General features: G+C 48.6%; 2 protein-coding genes and 1 non-coding gene across 3 annotated transcripts, besides 6 other annotated features; 1 reads left to right on the top strand and 2 right to left on the bottom strand.

Annotated features, from left to right (window-relative positions):
• Window positions 1–95: part of a sequence feature (Protein overlapping with rRNA (ALT_0905, GAQ03584.1) was converted to a misc_feature.) that runs on past the window's edge.
• Window positions 96–206: 111 nt separating this feature from the next.
• ALT_r004 lies at window positions 207–322 on the bottom strand. The gene has a single exon (XR_004500596.1). It is a non-coding gene; the product is annotated as an 8S ribosomal RNA (ribosomal RNA).
• Window positions 214–339: a sequence feature (Protein overlapping with rRNA (ALT_0905, GAQ03584.1) was converted to a misc_feature.).
• Window positions 340–445: 106 nt separating this feature from the next.
• Window positions 446–710: a sequence feature (Protein overlapping with rRNA (ALT_0905, GAQ03584.1) was converted to a misc_feature.).
• Window positions 711–811: 101 nt separating this feature from the next.
• Window positions 812–1,131: a sequence feature (Protein overlapping with rRNA (ALT_0905, GAQ03584.1) was converted to a misc_feature.).
• A 57-nt stretch (window positions 1,132–1,188) lies between these two features.
• Window positions 1,189–1,311: a sequence feature (Protein overlapping with rRNA (ALT_0905, GAQ03584.1) was converted to a misc_feature.).
• Window positions 1,312–1,365: 54 nt separating this feature from the next.
• Window positions 1,366–1,487: a sequence feature (Protein overlapping with rRNA (ALT_0905, GAQ03584.1) was converted to a misc_feature.).
• A 1,578-nt stretch (window positions 1,488–3,065) lies between these two features.
• On the top strand, window positions 3,066–4,617 carry ALT_0904 (uncharacterized protein; the record flags this gene model as incomplete). Its single annotated transcript, XM_033558765.1, has 2 exons — window positions 3,066–4,043; window positions 4,096–4,617. 2 exons carry the CDS (start codon window positions 3,066–3,068, stop codon window positions 4,615–4,617), a joined length of 1,500 nt encoding a protein of 499 aa, XP_033414656.1.
• A 1,542-nt stretch (window positions 4,618–6,159) lies between these two features.
• On the bottom strand, window positions 6,160–7,593 carry ALT_0903 (camp independent regulatory protein; the record flags this gene model as incomplete). The annotated part of the gene is made up of 1 exon (XM_033558766.1): window positions 6,160–7,593. The coding sequence occupies one exon, from the start codon at window positions 7,591–7,593 to the stop codon at window positions 6,160–6,162; it is 1,434 nt and encodes a 477-aa protein (XP_033414657.1).
• Window positions 7,594–16,775: the final 9,182 nt, after the last annotated feature.

The raw sequence follows: 16,775 nt of genomic DNA, 5'->3' as shown, positions 1-16,775 counted from the left end.
GCTTTTGTATTTCCTCCTTAGTGAGGATCTTTACTGCGTCTTTGGAAAAGACGTAACTGAGCCCAGACCAGATCGTAGTGGCTGCAACGAGGTACCTAGGTAGAAAGTTAGGATGCGATGCCAATAAATAGAGAATATTAATGAAAGGGGAAATGTGCCACAAAGAGAAGAATATGCAGAAGAAAATGATTTTGGAAAAAGCAAAAAACGTACAACAGCCGGGATTCGCTGGTGGTCACCCACCCAACTACTAACCGGCCGGCGTGTGGCTTAAGTACGGCTGAGCGGACGGGAAGCCCTGTTTTCCACACCCTATGGTCGTACGTGCTTGAATTGCACCTGACAGCAACCATATGCGCAGGGAGTTCGCATTCTCTTCCGAATTTCAAAAGAAATAAGGTGAAGATGATAATGACGGAAAAGAAAAGGATTCAGTGGCACTTACTGCAACGCCGTCATTCCTTCTCGGAGATTCCATGCGTCCAGGAATGCTTCTGGAATCACAGGCAATGCGATCGCAGAGCCCACAAGCACAAGCTGCAAAGCTGTGTTGACTTTGGAGATGCCCGTCGGCTTGACCTCTGCGGAGGGGAGGGAGAAATCCCAGTATCGTGCCATGGTCTTTGGTGGGGGGAGAGATATCCAGCGATAGTAAATTGCGGACAAGGCAAGACCAACATCACGACCGAGGATGATTACCGCAAGCCATACTGTTTCCAATCAGTGACTGCCAAGAAGAAATAGGAAAGATCCCCTTGTTCGATATTCGATGATACGACAACTGCATCATTAGAGGAAGAAGGAGCCCTACCAGGAATAGAACCATTGACGGCCAAGCAAGCAACACCAATCGTCATCAACAGTTTATCGGCCATTGGATCAATAATGGTACCAACGACAGTTTGCAGGTTATACCGTCGGGCAATATAGCCGTCCACAAGATCTGTGAGACCAGCATAGACAAATAATGATAGCGCAGCTGTATGATGATCATGAACGAGAAAGTAGCCCACCAAAGGAGCTGCAACTAGACGGGAAAATGTGAGGATATTGGGAACGGTGTAAATGTTCTCATGAGTAGGAATAGGAATCTTGGAAAGGATTGGAGACTTCTTCGGGCCGGATTGAGGTCTACACATGGTTAAAATCTCAACAACGGCACCGACAGGCGCAGATATCGATACTCACTTTTGAGAGGAGTTTTCCAATTGATCATCCGGCCTTTTTGAGCCTGAACATCTCCTCTGTTGATTAAGTGGTCCACATAGAGGCTCGATAGCACGGAACATGCAGCCCGTGGGTCTCGCGAACCTAGCAGACTATTAGGCTCCATGAAAGATCTAGCTGAAGAGGCCATGCACATACCTGTCTTGTATGCAACTAGGACGAGCTGGTAGAGTGGGTACCGTCAAAGTGTGTAGGTTCTTCCACCCGGGGCTTTGCCATCCTCTGCAGGCGGCGGATGTCGATCCGACTGGACGAAACATGGTTCCTCGCCATATGTTTGAGGATTGTCTGAGTGCTCGAATGGGCACCGGCAGGAGAGTATTAGTTGCCATAATGACCTTTGTCAATCAATGGCACAATAAATGGGATAAGCCAAATAGCAGAAGAAAGGCGCTTGGCAAAATATTGAGATCTGGTCAGGATTCAATGCATATGTCTCGGTTGGCGAATTTCCCTAACTCAAGACAGCCGCCGGGACAATAGCATAATCAATTAAGTCCGGCGTTTATGTGTTCGGCAAAAATATGCTGTCAACTGAAAACCCATATGCTGCGATGGGGTCAACGATCAAAAATGATGGACGGATTCGAAGATATGCACGATGACGGAACAAAAGTCAAGGCTCTCGTGGCAAATGTGAGCGTAACAAAAAGTGAGAGATGGCCCATGCAGGCGACGGGTTGGATAGTCGACAATATATCTCTTTGATATTGAAATTATTGTGATGACCGGAATATATGATGGCGGCTCAATCACCCGATTCCAAGCAATTCAACGGCGGTTTCGGACCAGAAGTTATACAGGCGACGGCGGGACCAGACAGCGGCCAACTACAGACCGTCTGGATCCCAGTTGAGCCCGAAAAACCGCACGAATGCTTGTGTCGCAATGAGGCAAGAAAATAGTTTCAATGTATACAAATCGAGGCTCGTGACCACCTTTTTCTGTCTGGGGAAAGGAAAATGAGCACGGAGGAACTGTTGATCCGGCTCAGTCATGTGATTGTTCCCGAGGTTGTTGTACGTCGATCTGGGGTGAACCTTTGAGCGAACATGCCCATCTCGAACCATCCTCAGTATACTGGGATACCATGGACCTTCCTTCTTTGCTATTGTCTGAGACATTATCTGAATAGGCGTAAGATGGCAGTCAACAGCGGGAGTGGTGTAACCGCCTCATGTCTCAATACTGAAGTGCAAATCATAATGCATCTTGACACAAAACTAACGAGGGTCGAGATTGAGATAGAGTCATCCTGGCACAGTCAAGATAGGGTCAGTAGATGGAATAATAAATGGCTCGATAACGCTGTCCATGGCCCAGAGTTCCCATGGTTTGCTTGTTCTCCGGCATAGACATATAGAGAGAGATATGTACTTCGGATGTTCCCTGGTCACATCCAACATACAACAGTCATCTATACCATTCCCTAAATTTCCAAAGAATAGAATGTGTTTAAGAGTCATTAGCTCTCCCTCCACCTGACCTTTCAGGTCAACCAAGCAACACATTCACTGGCGCATTCACCACATCCATAGTAACACATCCGCTCGTCTCTCATCTGACTGTAGATCCCTTCTCACCTGACTCCTGCCATGAGCATCTGTCCACAAACTCGGTTTTCGCCTTCAAAATTGCCCAAGTAAGTCAAAAGCAGGGACTCTGCATCTGATACTCATTAATTTATCTCATAACTGGCGATGTTGGTATACAGCTGTTCGCGGATCATTTACTCCCATCGCCCATGGATCCACAAGCAACAAACGCGACCTCAAACATAGGACTTTGACACGAAGCAGCCATTTTTGGCTACTCGATACTACAAGAAGGAACCGGGAATGCCGATGATGAACGGTCCGGCGCCGCTGCCTCGCGACTCTGCCGTCCCTGGCAACAAGCAAAAGAAACTTGAGACCAGCAATCCAGAGTCCCAGATGACTGCAGACCCCAATCTGGCAAACCCACGACTGTTGCTCAACGGAGCCTGTATCTACGAGCGTCAATTACCAGGCGACGCATACATCACAGCGCATATCCAGCGACTGCAGCATGGATTCTACTCCAGCCCTGCCGTTTCCGACAAGGACTATGACCACGTAGACTTCCTGGGGATCAATTTTGTCTTTCACTCACCCAACACTTTGGCACATCGGTTCAAGGCGGCCACGATTCGAGCCTCTGTGCAGGGCACCCGTCACGTCGCTTCGTCGGACCATTACCCGAACGGCTACCCGCCGGGAAATCCGCGCTTCCTCATGCATGCACCACATCTGATCTACGGCGCTATATCGCCAGAGACACTGCAGTGGAACTACAGCTTGACCGGATCACTGGGAGTCGTTGACTTGCCGGTGATGGCCAGCCTCTCCCCCACTGGTGGTATTAATGGTCGATACAGACGCTATGAGATGATGAGAATCCAGGGATCGGTTCGGACTCTGAAGAGCCCACGAGGGCGGAGGTTCGATATCGAAGCCGGGGAAATTGTCTGGTCACTGGAGGAGAACAGTTTGCAGAGGTCGGGCCTGCCGCGGGAGTTCACTTTTGCCATGCTGATCCAGAAACCGCGCGCAGACAGCCGCATTGTTTTCTCCCTGGATATCGAGCCGACCCTGCAATCGTGGTACGGCAGCTACCCGGACTGGTGGCTATCGTTGCCCAAGTATCAGCCTCTGAGTCGACGGCCCGTGGACTTTAGAACAGAGGTTGGACAGCGCTTTGAGCCCGTTGCATCAAAGAAAGGATTCAATTTCGCGACTCTCGAAAGCTCATTTGATGACTATGTGAGCATGCCAGGGAAGAGATTCGCAACCGTTGTAAGTCTCAAACTCCAATGATAGGAACCAGAGTTGACGCAGACTACCACAGATCCCATCTGACGGAGGAGTGCTGCAAGAAGACGACGACACCCTTCAAGACACCAACCATGACCGCACCATAGTCGAGCCGATACGGGGGGTCGCAAGATTCGCATATCCCAATACCCTCGCCGGCGCAGCAGCAACAACAGCAACCTCAGCACCAGCGCCTAGCGAGCCGGCCCTCATCGCGCGCCGCAGAACCCTCATCTCGGACCCGAGCGCCCTAACAATTCACCTCCTGATGGACAACCAGATGGCCTCGCACCTGTCAAATCTGCGCGGGAGCCGTCCCTCACCCAAACTCACCACCCACAGTGACATTCATAATGGCTATAGCCCTGCCAAGCGGGATAAAGCCGATCGCCGAAAGTCCCCGAGGGCACTGGCAGCCACCACCAACCCAGCACCGCCTCAGCGCCGAACAACCCTCCGCAGGACAAGATCGCGAGAAGGACTAAATTTGAATCCGAATCAGGATCATCGTTATCCGGAACCGCGGCCCCAAGTATCCGACCGGCGTTTTCCCTGATGCACCTTTTTCTTTTCTCTCTTCTCAATATCAGAGCAGTTGCACACCCAGCGGCTCACATGACCGAGTGACGACGCGGGAGTCCGCATATCCATTCAGTCACATGAGGCGCAGCCCCATTCACATCCACATCCACACCAACTACCTTACGTACCTCGATTCGAATGAAATGGAATGATCACCTACTTAGGTACCTAAAGGTATCTACGTAAGGCACCCAGGTAGCCAAACGCATAACCCGGCCCCACCAATCAAGGTCCTTAAGTTGGGGTGGAGGGGCCCTTCTGATCCGCGTCTCCCGGGTCCAAGCACCCCTGATTCGCTGACCCAGGACCCGACGGGCTACCTGAATCGGCCCACCGGCGAATGATCTGCAACTGTAAGCAGGCTATGTCCTATGTCACGTACTGTACCCGTCATAGACAAGAGAAATAGATATCAAGTTCACAATGTAGTTTCTGTTTCGCAGATTGATCTCTGGTAGTTTCAGTGGATGAGCCCATGGGTGAGGGATTGTTTCATTATGACTACCTAGACTAAGGTAGAGCTACACTGTACCATAGAATAGATACTGTGTGGACAGCGGATAGCGGACGGGTGGCCTAAAGCGGTGGATCTGACAATGGCCTATTCAATTTACCTCCCGAGTCTATCCTTGGAGAGTAAGAATGAAGGTTTTCTAGATTGCGGTCTAGTACACGCACTAAGCATCGTATTTCAACGTCGAACGAAGAAATACGGACGATCATGAAGCAGCAGTCAAGAGTCTGATAAGGAACTGACTGCCAAAAATCGAACATTGATGATGTAATCCATCCGTTCCCTCGAGATGTTACATGCAAGGAATGGAGACATGTCACGTAGCACCTTTGTTTCAGCACCAGGAATATGGGGCTGGGCGATTAATTGGACTATTGAAAGTATGATATAACCTCCGCGGGCAGACCAGAATACAACCGATCAGAGAAAAGGTAAAAGACATCAATGTGACCTGGCTTATAATCGGCCTGCGGGGATGCTCCCAGCTCTCGAATACACCTAGAGCCTCTCCGTAAAAAGAGCAATAAGGATATAATAGCTTAACAAAGCAGGAACGGGACTGGAAACGAAAACGAAGGGAAAAAAAAAATCAGATAGCCACCCAGACCGAACCACCCAAACCGCGACATTGCTCATAATCATGTAAAAGACGGTGCAACTGAACCCGAATGAAGGACCCTCCGAAGAAAAAGTGCAAGAGGAAAAAAAAAAAAAAAAAAAATAAAGATCACAGTTGGCTAAGAACGAAAAGATTTTGGTGTCTCATATCGTCGTAGAAGACAACACAGCAAAACATGAAAGAGACAACCTCCGGTATCTTCTCTAAGAGCAGAATCCCATCCAAGGTAAACATCCATACCGTGCATGCAGGCATCTATCCCCAAATCGCCGCCCTCAGAGATATAATGTGAAGACAAAAGAAAAAGGGGTAATCATAGGAAGGGTGCACGAAAACAAATAAAAAGGAAGAATAAGGGAATATAGCCGGGTAGCGCGGCGAAGTTACATTTGCGGCTGAGCTGGAGCAGCCGTGGTCCATGTCGAGACAGGATAACTCGCATGCGCGGCCGGCGCCGTCGCTCCCATGTAATACTGTGGCCTGTCGCTTCCCGTATAGTAATGAGCAGGTATAGACTCCCGACGAGGGATACTAGGATCGAACGCTGGCGCAATGCCACGCTGCTCGGGGGGTTGGTGCGAGGGCCCATCCATGTGGCCCGAGAGACTGAAACTGTTCCCCCGAGAGAAGGTCGCTGGGGTGGAAGGATCGATCGGCGATGTCACGTCCGTGGCAACACTGCGCGACGAAATCGAGGAGTTTCGGTAAGCCGACACACTTTGATCTGATGTAGAGCGATTGCGCTCGCTCAAAGAACTAGGTATGCTGCTGTTCAGGGTGGAAGGCATGGATGAAGACAATGGCGCATGGTTGATTGAGTCAAAACTGGTCCCATACGGACTTGGAGCTGGGTTGGGGTTTCTGTACTGCGGATAGTCCTCCGTCTTCTGCTGAACATGCGCGGGTGCAGAAGGGGCAGGGAGGTACGGATTTTGTGCGGGCATCGAGCTTCCAATGGAATATCCAGGGATCGGTGCAGACTGTGGTGCGTGAGAGGCAGTGTAGGGCGCCGTATGCAGATAAAACTCGGGGTGGGGATTCGGCATGGCGTATCCAGGAGGCGCCATCAGCTGTGGCCGATACCCATAAATGGCATGAGACGGATCATTTTGATTGTCAAGTCCGCCTGTCTCCAGATCATCGATTGGAGCGCGGAAGCTCTGCTTCTGCGTCAGTTCCGCGCGTGGGCGGATATATCGCAGCGACTCCACCATCGAGGGCGGATTCAGAACGCCCCGCATCACATCCTCAACGCTATAATACGACACCAGGTGGTGAGTCACCCCAGAGACAGTTACGCTCATTGTCTTCTTGACCAGCCCCGAATCCTTGAAGCCGTATGAATCCACCAAGGAACCGACCAGTGCTCGTTCCACGTCCGACTGATGCGACCGATCGCCAAACGAGCCAGATGTCGACGAGGGAGAATAAGATCCACCGTTGCTATCGTGACGCGGGTAGGGTTCGCCAGGCCTCGCAGACGGCACCGGACGTCGGTTGGCCTTCTTCATCGCTCGTTTCTTTTCTCCTGGTGGGAACGGCTTTTCAAGCTCTCGATAGACTAGAAAGTTGCCTAAGATGCGACTGGGGCTCCACGTAACTCCGTCTGTCCATCGTTTGATACCTGATGAGTTCTCTTCGTAGATGAACACACTGCCGCTGCGGACGAGATGGCTCCTTTCGCGATCATGAGGTCGACGAGGAACGTGATGTAGGATGCCCGTCAAACAGGCCTCGAACAAGATCAGTGCATCTTGCGTCGTTGCGACATACCCCGTGAACGTGGGTTCCAACACCGCAGCGGTGCCGTTCACCATCTTTGCGTTCCTTTTGTTCCCAAATTGATGGTGGAGGTTGTAGTAGAGTTAGGTTAAACCTAGTTGACAGGGGAGGGGCCCAGAGAAGTAATATCAATCAGAGTTGAACCACCGCTGAATCAGAGTTTCAAGCAACGCGGCTAGGGACTGCGATGTTTCCAGGAAGTTTAAAGAGAGAAGAGTGACCAGATCCCAACAGTTGTGGTTTCGCGCAACTGCTGGCTGGAAGGAGGCGAGGTAATTCTTTCTTGCTTGTGTTCAGACCGATGATCTAGTTTTGGGCGCACAATATAAGGAAAGAAATTGAAAAGAAGTGGAAAAGAGAGGGGTAAAAGAAAAGATGACAATGTTCGAGATGTATGTAGGTCAAGGTAGGGTAAGGTAAGGTAGTGAGTAGGTAGTAGTGACACTCCGGGGCAAAGTAAGTGGAAGCTCACGGCAAGGTCGAACCGTAGAAGAAGGGCCGATGGTGCAAGTTTAAAACCAGACCTCCCCCCTCTCTGTCTCTCCAGAGAGTTTAAAGTCTACCAGAGTTTCGACTTTCTGCAACCCGGATCGACGACCAGCACGGGCCCCAGTCTCGTTTTGTTCCCTCAAATCTCCGTCTAGACGGAGGAGGCCCCAACGAGCAAAAAAGGAAAGAAAAAGAAATGGAAAAGATTGGATCCGGACTCTGAATTTCTGGAGACTGAGACTTGCTCCAATGGATCCCTGGAATACTGGGTAGACAGACACGGATGGAATACGCCTGGACCTAGTAGTATAAAAGTTGGGTCGACTGGAGCTTCTGGTTCCACGGGTAGCGATCGGATCGTATAGGTTGACTTGAGTCTTCCAACCACACAAAGCTGCGGTAATTCCCAAGCCTCTGAAGTTCTGGACTGGCCAGAGATAATAGCATCAGCACCTAGTTGACCTTTTTTCGCATTTCCTTTTATAATTTGTGATTTTATAAAAGCGAAGAGGAAATAGCTGTGCCAAGTTCTCAAAGGAATAGGGGAGAAGAAATAGTAGAAACGAACAGTTCAACTGATGCTGGAGTGGCTGTTCTGTAACTGTATCGCAGCAGGAGGAATGTCAGCCGATTTTATCCACTTTGGGACTCACGACAGCCACCAGTGCCATGCGAAACGAGGAGCAACGAGATGAACCTCCCCAGAATAAGCAAAGAGGGTAGAACAAAAAAAAGAAAGCAAGCCTAGAACACGAGGTGAAGGAACAGAAGGAAAGTGATATGATATAGATACCTGGGAAAGAAGTCACAACCTGGAGAGGGGGACCGATCTTAAAAGAATAATCGATGATGATCGAGAAACAGTTTAAGCAATTCACATTAACATGCAAAAGAGCAAGGGTAAGATAGATAGGTAATGTCTGTCTCCTCTACGGAGTGAGTACTTGTTTTGCTATTTCATATTTTATTTGATTTTTATTTTATTTGATTATTTTTTTGCAACTCGTCAGAAAAATAACGAAAATAAATTAAAATAAAATAAAAAGAAAAGAAAAGTGGATTAGTGTGCTAGCTACAGGAGAGTAGTAGGCTAGGACAAAGCCGGGTATGGTGTGGGAGAAGCAGCAGCAGAACTCCGTAGTTACAGAGTAGATGACTAGGTAATTAGCAGGCTTAGCAGCAGAAGAAGAACTGGATAGTTTCAGTTAGTTTTCCCGATAGACTTGACTATCCCAGACTAGACTACGGAGTACCTAGTTGATGGGCAGCTAAGGCCGTCGTGTGGGCGGGGCGACCCATGGTAATCCGGTAGTCAGGTAGGCCTGAGCAGCAGCCAGAGGCCCAGAGGCCCAGAGAGGGGGATGGATGAGGAGGCAAGACCATGATGGTTATCGCATTATGATTGGAAGGGAGGGGGAAATAATCGGGGTGGAGGCTAGGACGATAGGCTAGGTGCAACTAGTGAATCCCAAGTTCCCAAGTTTCCAAGGGGCTAGCACTTAGCAGAAAACGCCGCAGAAGACTAAGAGCCAGAGCCATGAGAGAAGATGACGGTGGATCACCATCCATGAGGCCATCGCAGGATTCAACATTCCAACGGCCACCTGAGGTAAAAGGCCAAGAGCCACAGCACCAGCTATCGACGATGACGTTTTGGCTTAGGTATTTAATGATATTGGCACAAGAAGGGAATAAGATAAATGGCACTTTAGTACTCTGCAGTGAGTGATAGACAGGATACAGCTCGAATAAAAGCGAAAATGAGGGAGGGAAATAAGGGGGAGAGTAGTAAAAACAGAATTAGAAGGGGAAAAGTAAACGGGGAAAAACGACACAATGATGATGCTGTGAAGTCGTCCGCCAACAGCAGCGGAAGGGTAGAGGAGGGAATGGGAAAAGGGACCAACCTAGCTTACTCCTACACTCAGCAGTCAATAGAGGGGAGGGAAGCAAGTGGGGATGGCAGAAGCAGGTACCGCGTTTCACTTGCTGGGGTTATCTGGTAACTACCTAACCTTAGCAGTAATGACGTTTGATATATTTTCTTTTTCTTATGCTCTCGTTCGTTGAAGAATGACTGGGTATTTCCTATTATGGCAGACCCTTGTACGCGCAATAATAAAACTTCATAGTTCTATCCAGGATCCAAATCTCCCAAACCAACTGCGCTGTGAGAGGCTGAGAAAGCAGTTTCAGGCAGGAATAGTAGTCAGGATGGAGATTTCAGTCCACTGACATTGCCACTGGCTCTGGTTGGCACGAATATGGAGTCCGAAACGCCTCGAAGATGTGGTTGAGTCAATCCGGTAACTAAGAGGCAGTGACGGGAATGAGAGGTCGGCGCGGGGAAGAGTGGATAATGGATGATGGACTAATATTATTACAAGGCATTGGTAGGCCTGACGCCTTTTATACCAGCAGTGAACAACTTGTTGGTGACAAGCTAATGCAGATTGAGGCGCGTTTTTATTCTGTCCTGACTTGAGGATATTCCATTTGTCTAAACAACAATATGATGAACATACGGACATAGAGCAGCAGCATCATGTCCTCGAGAAGCAACGATAATCACTGGGCATCATCCCCGTACCATGGATAAGGGGACATGAACAGAGTGGAGCAACCAGCAACTTGCAGTGGTCACCAGTCACCCCACTGGAAAAGGGAAGCGGATTATCTGGTTGGGGAAGAAAGGACACTAGCACAAAGGAGGTTTGAATGTCCGTACTTACTGCCTATCAACATTGCTGCACTGCACAGCAATCTCAAGCCAGGTCTGCCAGGTTCGGGAAGACTACAGGGGTCCAAACTCATCTCAATATTTTCCGCCTTCTCAGCGAACTGAATAATATCGTTGGTGTACGCCATGAAAAACAGCGTCTGGTCTGTGAGTACACTGAGGAGTGAGCACCGAGCAGTAATTGAGGGGTTTGCCTGCAGGTGGAGTATCTAGAGGAGGTTGTCCAACCATGGCTCCGCGCTTCCTGAAGACTCCCTCACTCTTCGAACATCATCATAACTTGAGAAAATGAGATGATTCAGAATGATACAATACTAATACTATTAGAGAGGCCAATCAATCAGTGAAAGCCTGAAGAAAGTCTCAATAAAATACCAGGGGGCACTAAGATCTATATCTGCTACTGTGCTCCGTTCTGCTGAGGATCCCCACATATCATAGAAACTGCTTCTAAGTGACAGGATCCGTGGTCAGTCAGTCCAATAAAAAGAGTAGTAGTAGGCGGAGAGAGGATGAAACTGGGGAACTGAGCAAATCATGATAATCTGCGATGAAACTATCTAGCCCAGATTTACTTTTACTGACAGGCCATAGTCGACTCCGCAGACCGTACTAGGAATATGATGTGATTTTACTGCTGGAGACTTGAGGCAATTTCTGGTTGAACGTCAAAGAGGGTCTGGAGAAATGATGACCAGCCTACCAATGCTAATTAGACTTGATCTGTTCTGGTGGACCACGCCTAAAATACGGAGTAGATCAACTCGAATATGGAAACGCTAGTTTAGTAGCTACCTATTGTTTCTTGCTCCCCGATAATCGTAATCGCTCGACTCCTTCGTGCAGAATTCTGCCGTCTCCCGGACCCGGAAGATATTCGTGGTCGTCCAGAACCGGAACCCGGTCAACTACGTACCTTGGTGGTGGCGATTTGAGGCTGTCATCGTCGCCGTTATTGTGCTGCATCGTACTCCATTCCCCTTCGATACATTAATATTGGCAGTCCTATCGGCTTCACTCACTGTCGCAAGTAGTCGTTAAAGACTGATAGTATTGACCACACAAAATGTGTCCGCGACCTGGCGGCCCGGTCACCGGCCCAGGGAAAAGAGAGGACTGTGCGCCACTCGACCAGCCCTGCGTCGCTTGGACTCGAAAAGGATTGCCGTCTCCATTCGTATTGTTTTTAAGATGGGTAGGGTGCTCGGTAGACCAGAAGAGTAGTGTTGCCATACAAGGAATACAGGATGAGGGGAATTCCTCTTTCGCCATCCTGCAGCCTGTGACTTTTCTACTTGCCCGACGGACAGTACCAATCACAGCCTCTGTGGCTACTCCATACCGGTCGGAGATTGCAATAGGATTCCGTTAATTTGAAAGAAGAGAGGATAACTTTGCTGATCAGGGCGCAAAAGAACAGAATCCTGCAGCGAAGAAAAGGAGTAAGTGAGTACTGTTAATTAAAAAGAGAGATAAGAATTGAAGTATGCATAGGAGATACTTTGTGCTACAGTCCCACTGTGCGGTCACCTAAAGTAAACGACAAGATTCATCCCATGGCTGATCTAGGTTTAAAGTTGAATTGGACTAAAAGTCTTCGGTAACTTCGTGGGGACCTTTTTTTTTTTTAGGGGTTCGTCCCTTGAGCTTATTGAACTCATAAGAAAAATAAAAATAAAAAAACCTTCACGGGAGATCCCCAGCAGATCCAAGTCGTGTTCTCACAAATGGTGCCTTGTTGATCAGAAATACCGTACTCGTCTGTGACGGACGTTCAATGGGACAATCCTTCGGCACTAGCAGGGTTCCTTCGCTCGGTAAGACGGACCAGAGGCAATAGGCGTAGGTCTTGACAAAAAAGGAAATATTTCTAAATTTTAGTTGTTATGAATGGAGTGCCAGAATCATTGACGCCTAGATATCCATTAGGTATCCAATACCCATAGACCTGGCGCCAATTTCCGATGACTTGGGTGAACAGTAGGCGATCAGTATTGGCGCGTGCTTGTCGAAACTCAATTCGGTTAGGACTTTCGCCTTCCTCGAAGATCGAAATTCTACTCCAGAGTGATAATTGGACCGTTAATGGGTAAGGATTACGGACAAGCCATCAGGTTCTCAGCGTTCAGGTTGGGCTCACAGGAACTTTGCAGATAGATAGATCATGCATTCGCCAATTCGGCGTCGAGCCAGACCCTAATACTTAAGGGAATTGATCGTCGGCCTGGACTCTCCGGGGGGGGGCGCCGTGATAGTTGACACTTGAAGATGCAAAGCGTTGAGTGTCAGCTTCTGATGGGGTGGGCAGCTTATCCCCACCCATCTTCCATCACAAAACTACTACAAAAAGTGTCAGTCTTTCACATTTGCAGCAATATATTGCTCGAGAGACAATTTCCGAAAATATGACTACATATCAGTAAACAACACACAGTAACAGAATCAAGGTCTACCCCACAGTTTCAACGGCTTTGATTATCTCCTCCTGTTGGAAACGTCCACTAGAGTGGCGTGGAGGACCAGCAATTAGGCGACTCAGGCTGCACCACATGTAGGAAGATATGGTAACACTGGCAAGCAGACAGAACACATCATATTCATATCGCATTCGCATGCAGCTAAAAAGTTGGGGAATCTTGCTGAAAACTGAAGGGCTGAAAGAGGAAAAAAAAAGGCTAAGCTGATCCTTGGTAATTTCAGAAAGATGCAGCAAACTTGAGGTCCTCCAAACGGGGAAGCTCCCTCTCAAACTAATTGTTATTCATCAATCAGAATCACCCATAATACAAATGGATCATCTCCAGTATACAGATTTGGGATTTGGGGGCTTTGTACTTTGCAGTGCGCTTAATGAAGTACAGTACTGCATGGGGCATCAGAGTAGGTACTCTTTTGTGACCCGTCCTAGCCAATGACCTAAATCGGCTAGCCGAGCTTCATATCAAGCCAGAGGGAGTGGTCTGATTCGCCCTTCGTATCTGCATGAACGAAGAGAGGATCCCTGTCCCTTTCCTTTTCTCTTTCTTCGCAATTCTTGGAGCCCTGCGTTCAGTGAAGCATTTCTTTTTTCTTGCAAATTTTGATCTCTCATGAAAACATTTTCGTCGCATCTCTATCTTTGCAAGATCCTTTGTTTGGTATTGAAGCGGTGTCCCAACTTATTAGTCGGAACCCAAGTTCAGCCGTGGCGCCATGGCCAGGAAACTGTAGACGTGCGCTAGTGCAGGAAGAGGACAACTGCTGAACAGCCTGGATTATCACGATTGAGAGTCCATGACGACTCACAGTGGCATGCTCTTCTTGGACGCAGATTACTGCCGTAATGGTCGGGAAACGGTCGGCTGGGATTCGGCGAACGCTGGTTTGATTGGATGTAGTTTGTCTGAGGACGATGGTCCTACGTACTGGGGAAGCACGGCAGTTGTGGCGTTGTTCTGACATATCGCTAGTACTATGCGCGACTATGTGACTCTGAGACTCCAACGCTTCTAGTAGAAATGCCGCACCCACACAGCCAGGTTGACCAAGTCAGCCTGATGGAAGCAGGCGATCATCTCAAACCAAGGCAGCCAGAACAGGCGGCACTCCGTCCTAGAGCGGACACGAGTTCATCACCACCAGACTAGGTAGTACCAACTAGTACTAGCCGGCACCTACTGTATAGCCAATTATCGTAAGTTCAGAATCCAGGCACGCCCCATAGTAACACCAAATCGCCGCGGAAATGCGCGCAAGGGAACGAGTAGACAGAAGAGGGCAAGGCCTCGTGAGGTAGATGATTCTTAATCCAATCTACTTCGTAACTGCTAGCGTCTCCATGATGTGGTCAAACGATGTGCAGGAATGTCATCCTGCATATGGTAGACGCCGCGTAGGGTGAGTACTCCCGTCATTCGCCGGAACTGTTTTCTTGGATTAGGACATCCATCTCTTCCACGAAGCTCAAGGGGTCAATCGGCAACCTACAAGATAATCTGCTAGGTACCGTAGGCTTGACCACTAATCAATAACCACTATCTAGAAAACTATCTAGGTGAATCTAGCATGCTAATATCCTATGTCTATTTATTATTATGCTTCCCTCTGATCTGTTCTCTCGTGCCCATGTGTTCAATGCTAAGCTTGCGCCTGCATCATAGGGTGTTCCAACCAGGCAGCCTGCTCGATGTCTTAAAAGGCAATGCATCGCTGCAGTCATCGACCCGTAGTTCGGCCTAACTACAAGCATAGGTGGAAGAAGGATGCGGATTTACAAACGATAACAGTGCTTCTCCATGGTGATTTGTAAATCTGCAATCTCATGCTCGGAGCCTCGTTCATGTGAAATGCTCGACTCAGAAGAACCGAATCTTGATTCCCCAGAATCCAGCTAAACTCACTAGCATCCCTTGGGCTTCATGGTTGATTCGCCCCTTGTGGCTTGCGGACTACACCAACTGAGAAAGACTGAGGCCTGATAATTGGCCAATTTTCAGCAAACAGTAAAAGCACGCAAACCCACATCCAGTACTCCGGACCCATGCAATGGGCCATAATAGGGATGCTCATCCGAGTTACGTACACATACCTACGAATCTCTGGGCGGCGCGCGGCCAGTGGCCACCTGTGTCGGGACCAGGTCTCACTTCTCTGCAGTTTGGACTTGGCCATGTAGCTGAGAGTAGGCAACAAGATATGAAACTGAAAAAGAGCGACGATGCAGAATGACCGGCTCATGATTCCCTGACCAATGAGATAGATGGCATATCTATTCGTCCCGTTGCTGTCTGGTGATGCTGGTCTTGGTTCGAGATCAGCTAGGTGCGTTAGTGCAAATACCTCATTCCGTGCCCTAAAAAATGACCAGCCATCACATATTCGTAGACTTTCATTTGATTGGAGCCCAGCGAACTTTTTAGCGTCGTTTCTGGCGTACCAGTCAGCTAATTCTCTCCAATGGCGATGGTTGCTCAGACTCCCTGCCCAGGCGTTCCACCATCCCATGGCAGTCCCGAATTACGGGCCTCCAATCCAAGCGTTAGCCTATCTTAGCATTTTCCCCACTGACGGCAATACCTAGTCCCTAATCTCATGTATCCCATAGTCCGTAAGCCATACTGTCCGTATCCTAGTCTAGCGCTTGTTACATCTATTTACAATCTTTTGTCAGCTATCTACCTGAAGGTGTCTGACATTATTAAGCTGAAGCAGTTTCAGATTCATCTTCTGAGTAATACAGAGCAACGAATGCAGAGAATGTAAAGTCAGCGTTGACATGCTACTTTTTTTTACCAACCGTAGCCACCTGATGATGAGGGATGCCTTGTATCGCAGTCGTCTACCGAGAGTACACCTCATGACCACTAATAATGGTATTCGTACATGTTCCAATCCACTCAAGAGCCATGACCAAGTCGATCACCGAGAGCACACTGTGTACTCCACGTTTGGTGGGTACTACTGCTGTCTTACCTGTGTGCAAATTGCATCCAACAGTGAAATGATATGAAAAAAGGCAACTGAATTGCCATTGGAGCCTCCGACATACTTGGAGCCGTCGCATCTTGTCACTCGAGACGATCATGATAACTTCAACTAAACTGGACTGCGCTCCGGAGTATCTAGATGTCTCCTGATTTTAAAGCTCCATGAACTGTTGTACGCAGAAGATCGACCAAACTTGTACATGTAATTGAATCGACTGGCATTCTTGTGGTCCATCGACATCTTACTATTTTCTACGATATATTCACCTCGTATGTGCCTTTTCTTAGTCGTCTGCGATTGTCCAAGCCGTGCCACTGCCACATGACCTGACTAGCTAATCCTCAGCCTCCTCGCGGTCAGCCCTTGGGATCCATTGTTGCTTGGCTTTCTGAAGGCACGGACAAAGTCTCGCTGTCGTCTGTAGCTACTCCATCTATGCTAGAGTGACTGAGAGACTGCTGATGTACTCCATCGTGAACCATGCGCCATTGATCTAGACAATCGCCCTGCTAGAATGCTCAA

Source organism: Aspergillus lentulus (assembly GCF_001445615.1).
Source record: "Aspergillus lentulus DNA, contig: Alt01, strain: IFM 54703, whole genome shotgun sequence".
Lineage (NCBI taxonomy): Eukaryota > Fungi > Ascomycota > Eurotiomycetes > Eurotiales > Aspergillaceae > Aspergillus > Aspergillus lentulus.
The sequence above is the reverse complement of the archived record's forward strand: the minus strand, read 5'-3'. Positions and strand labels throughout refer to the sequence as shown.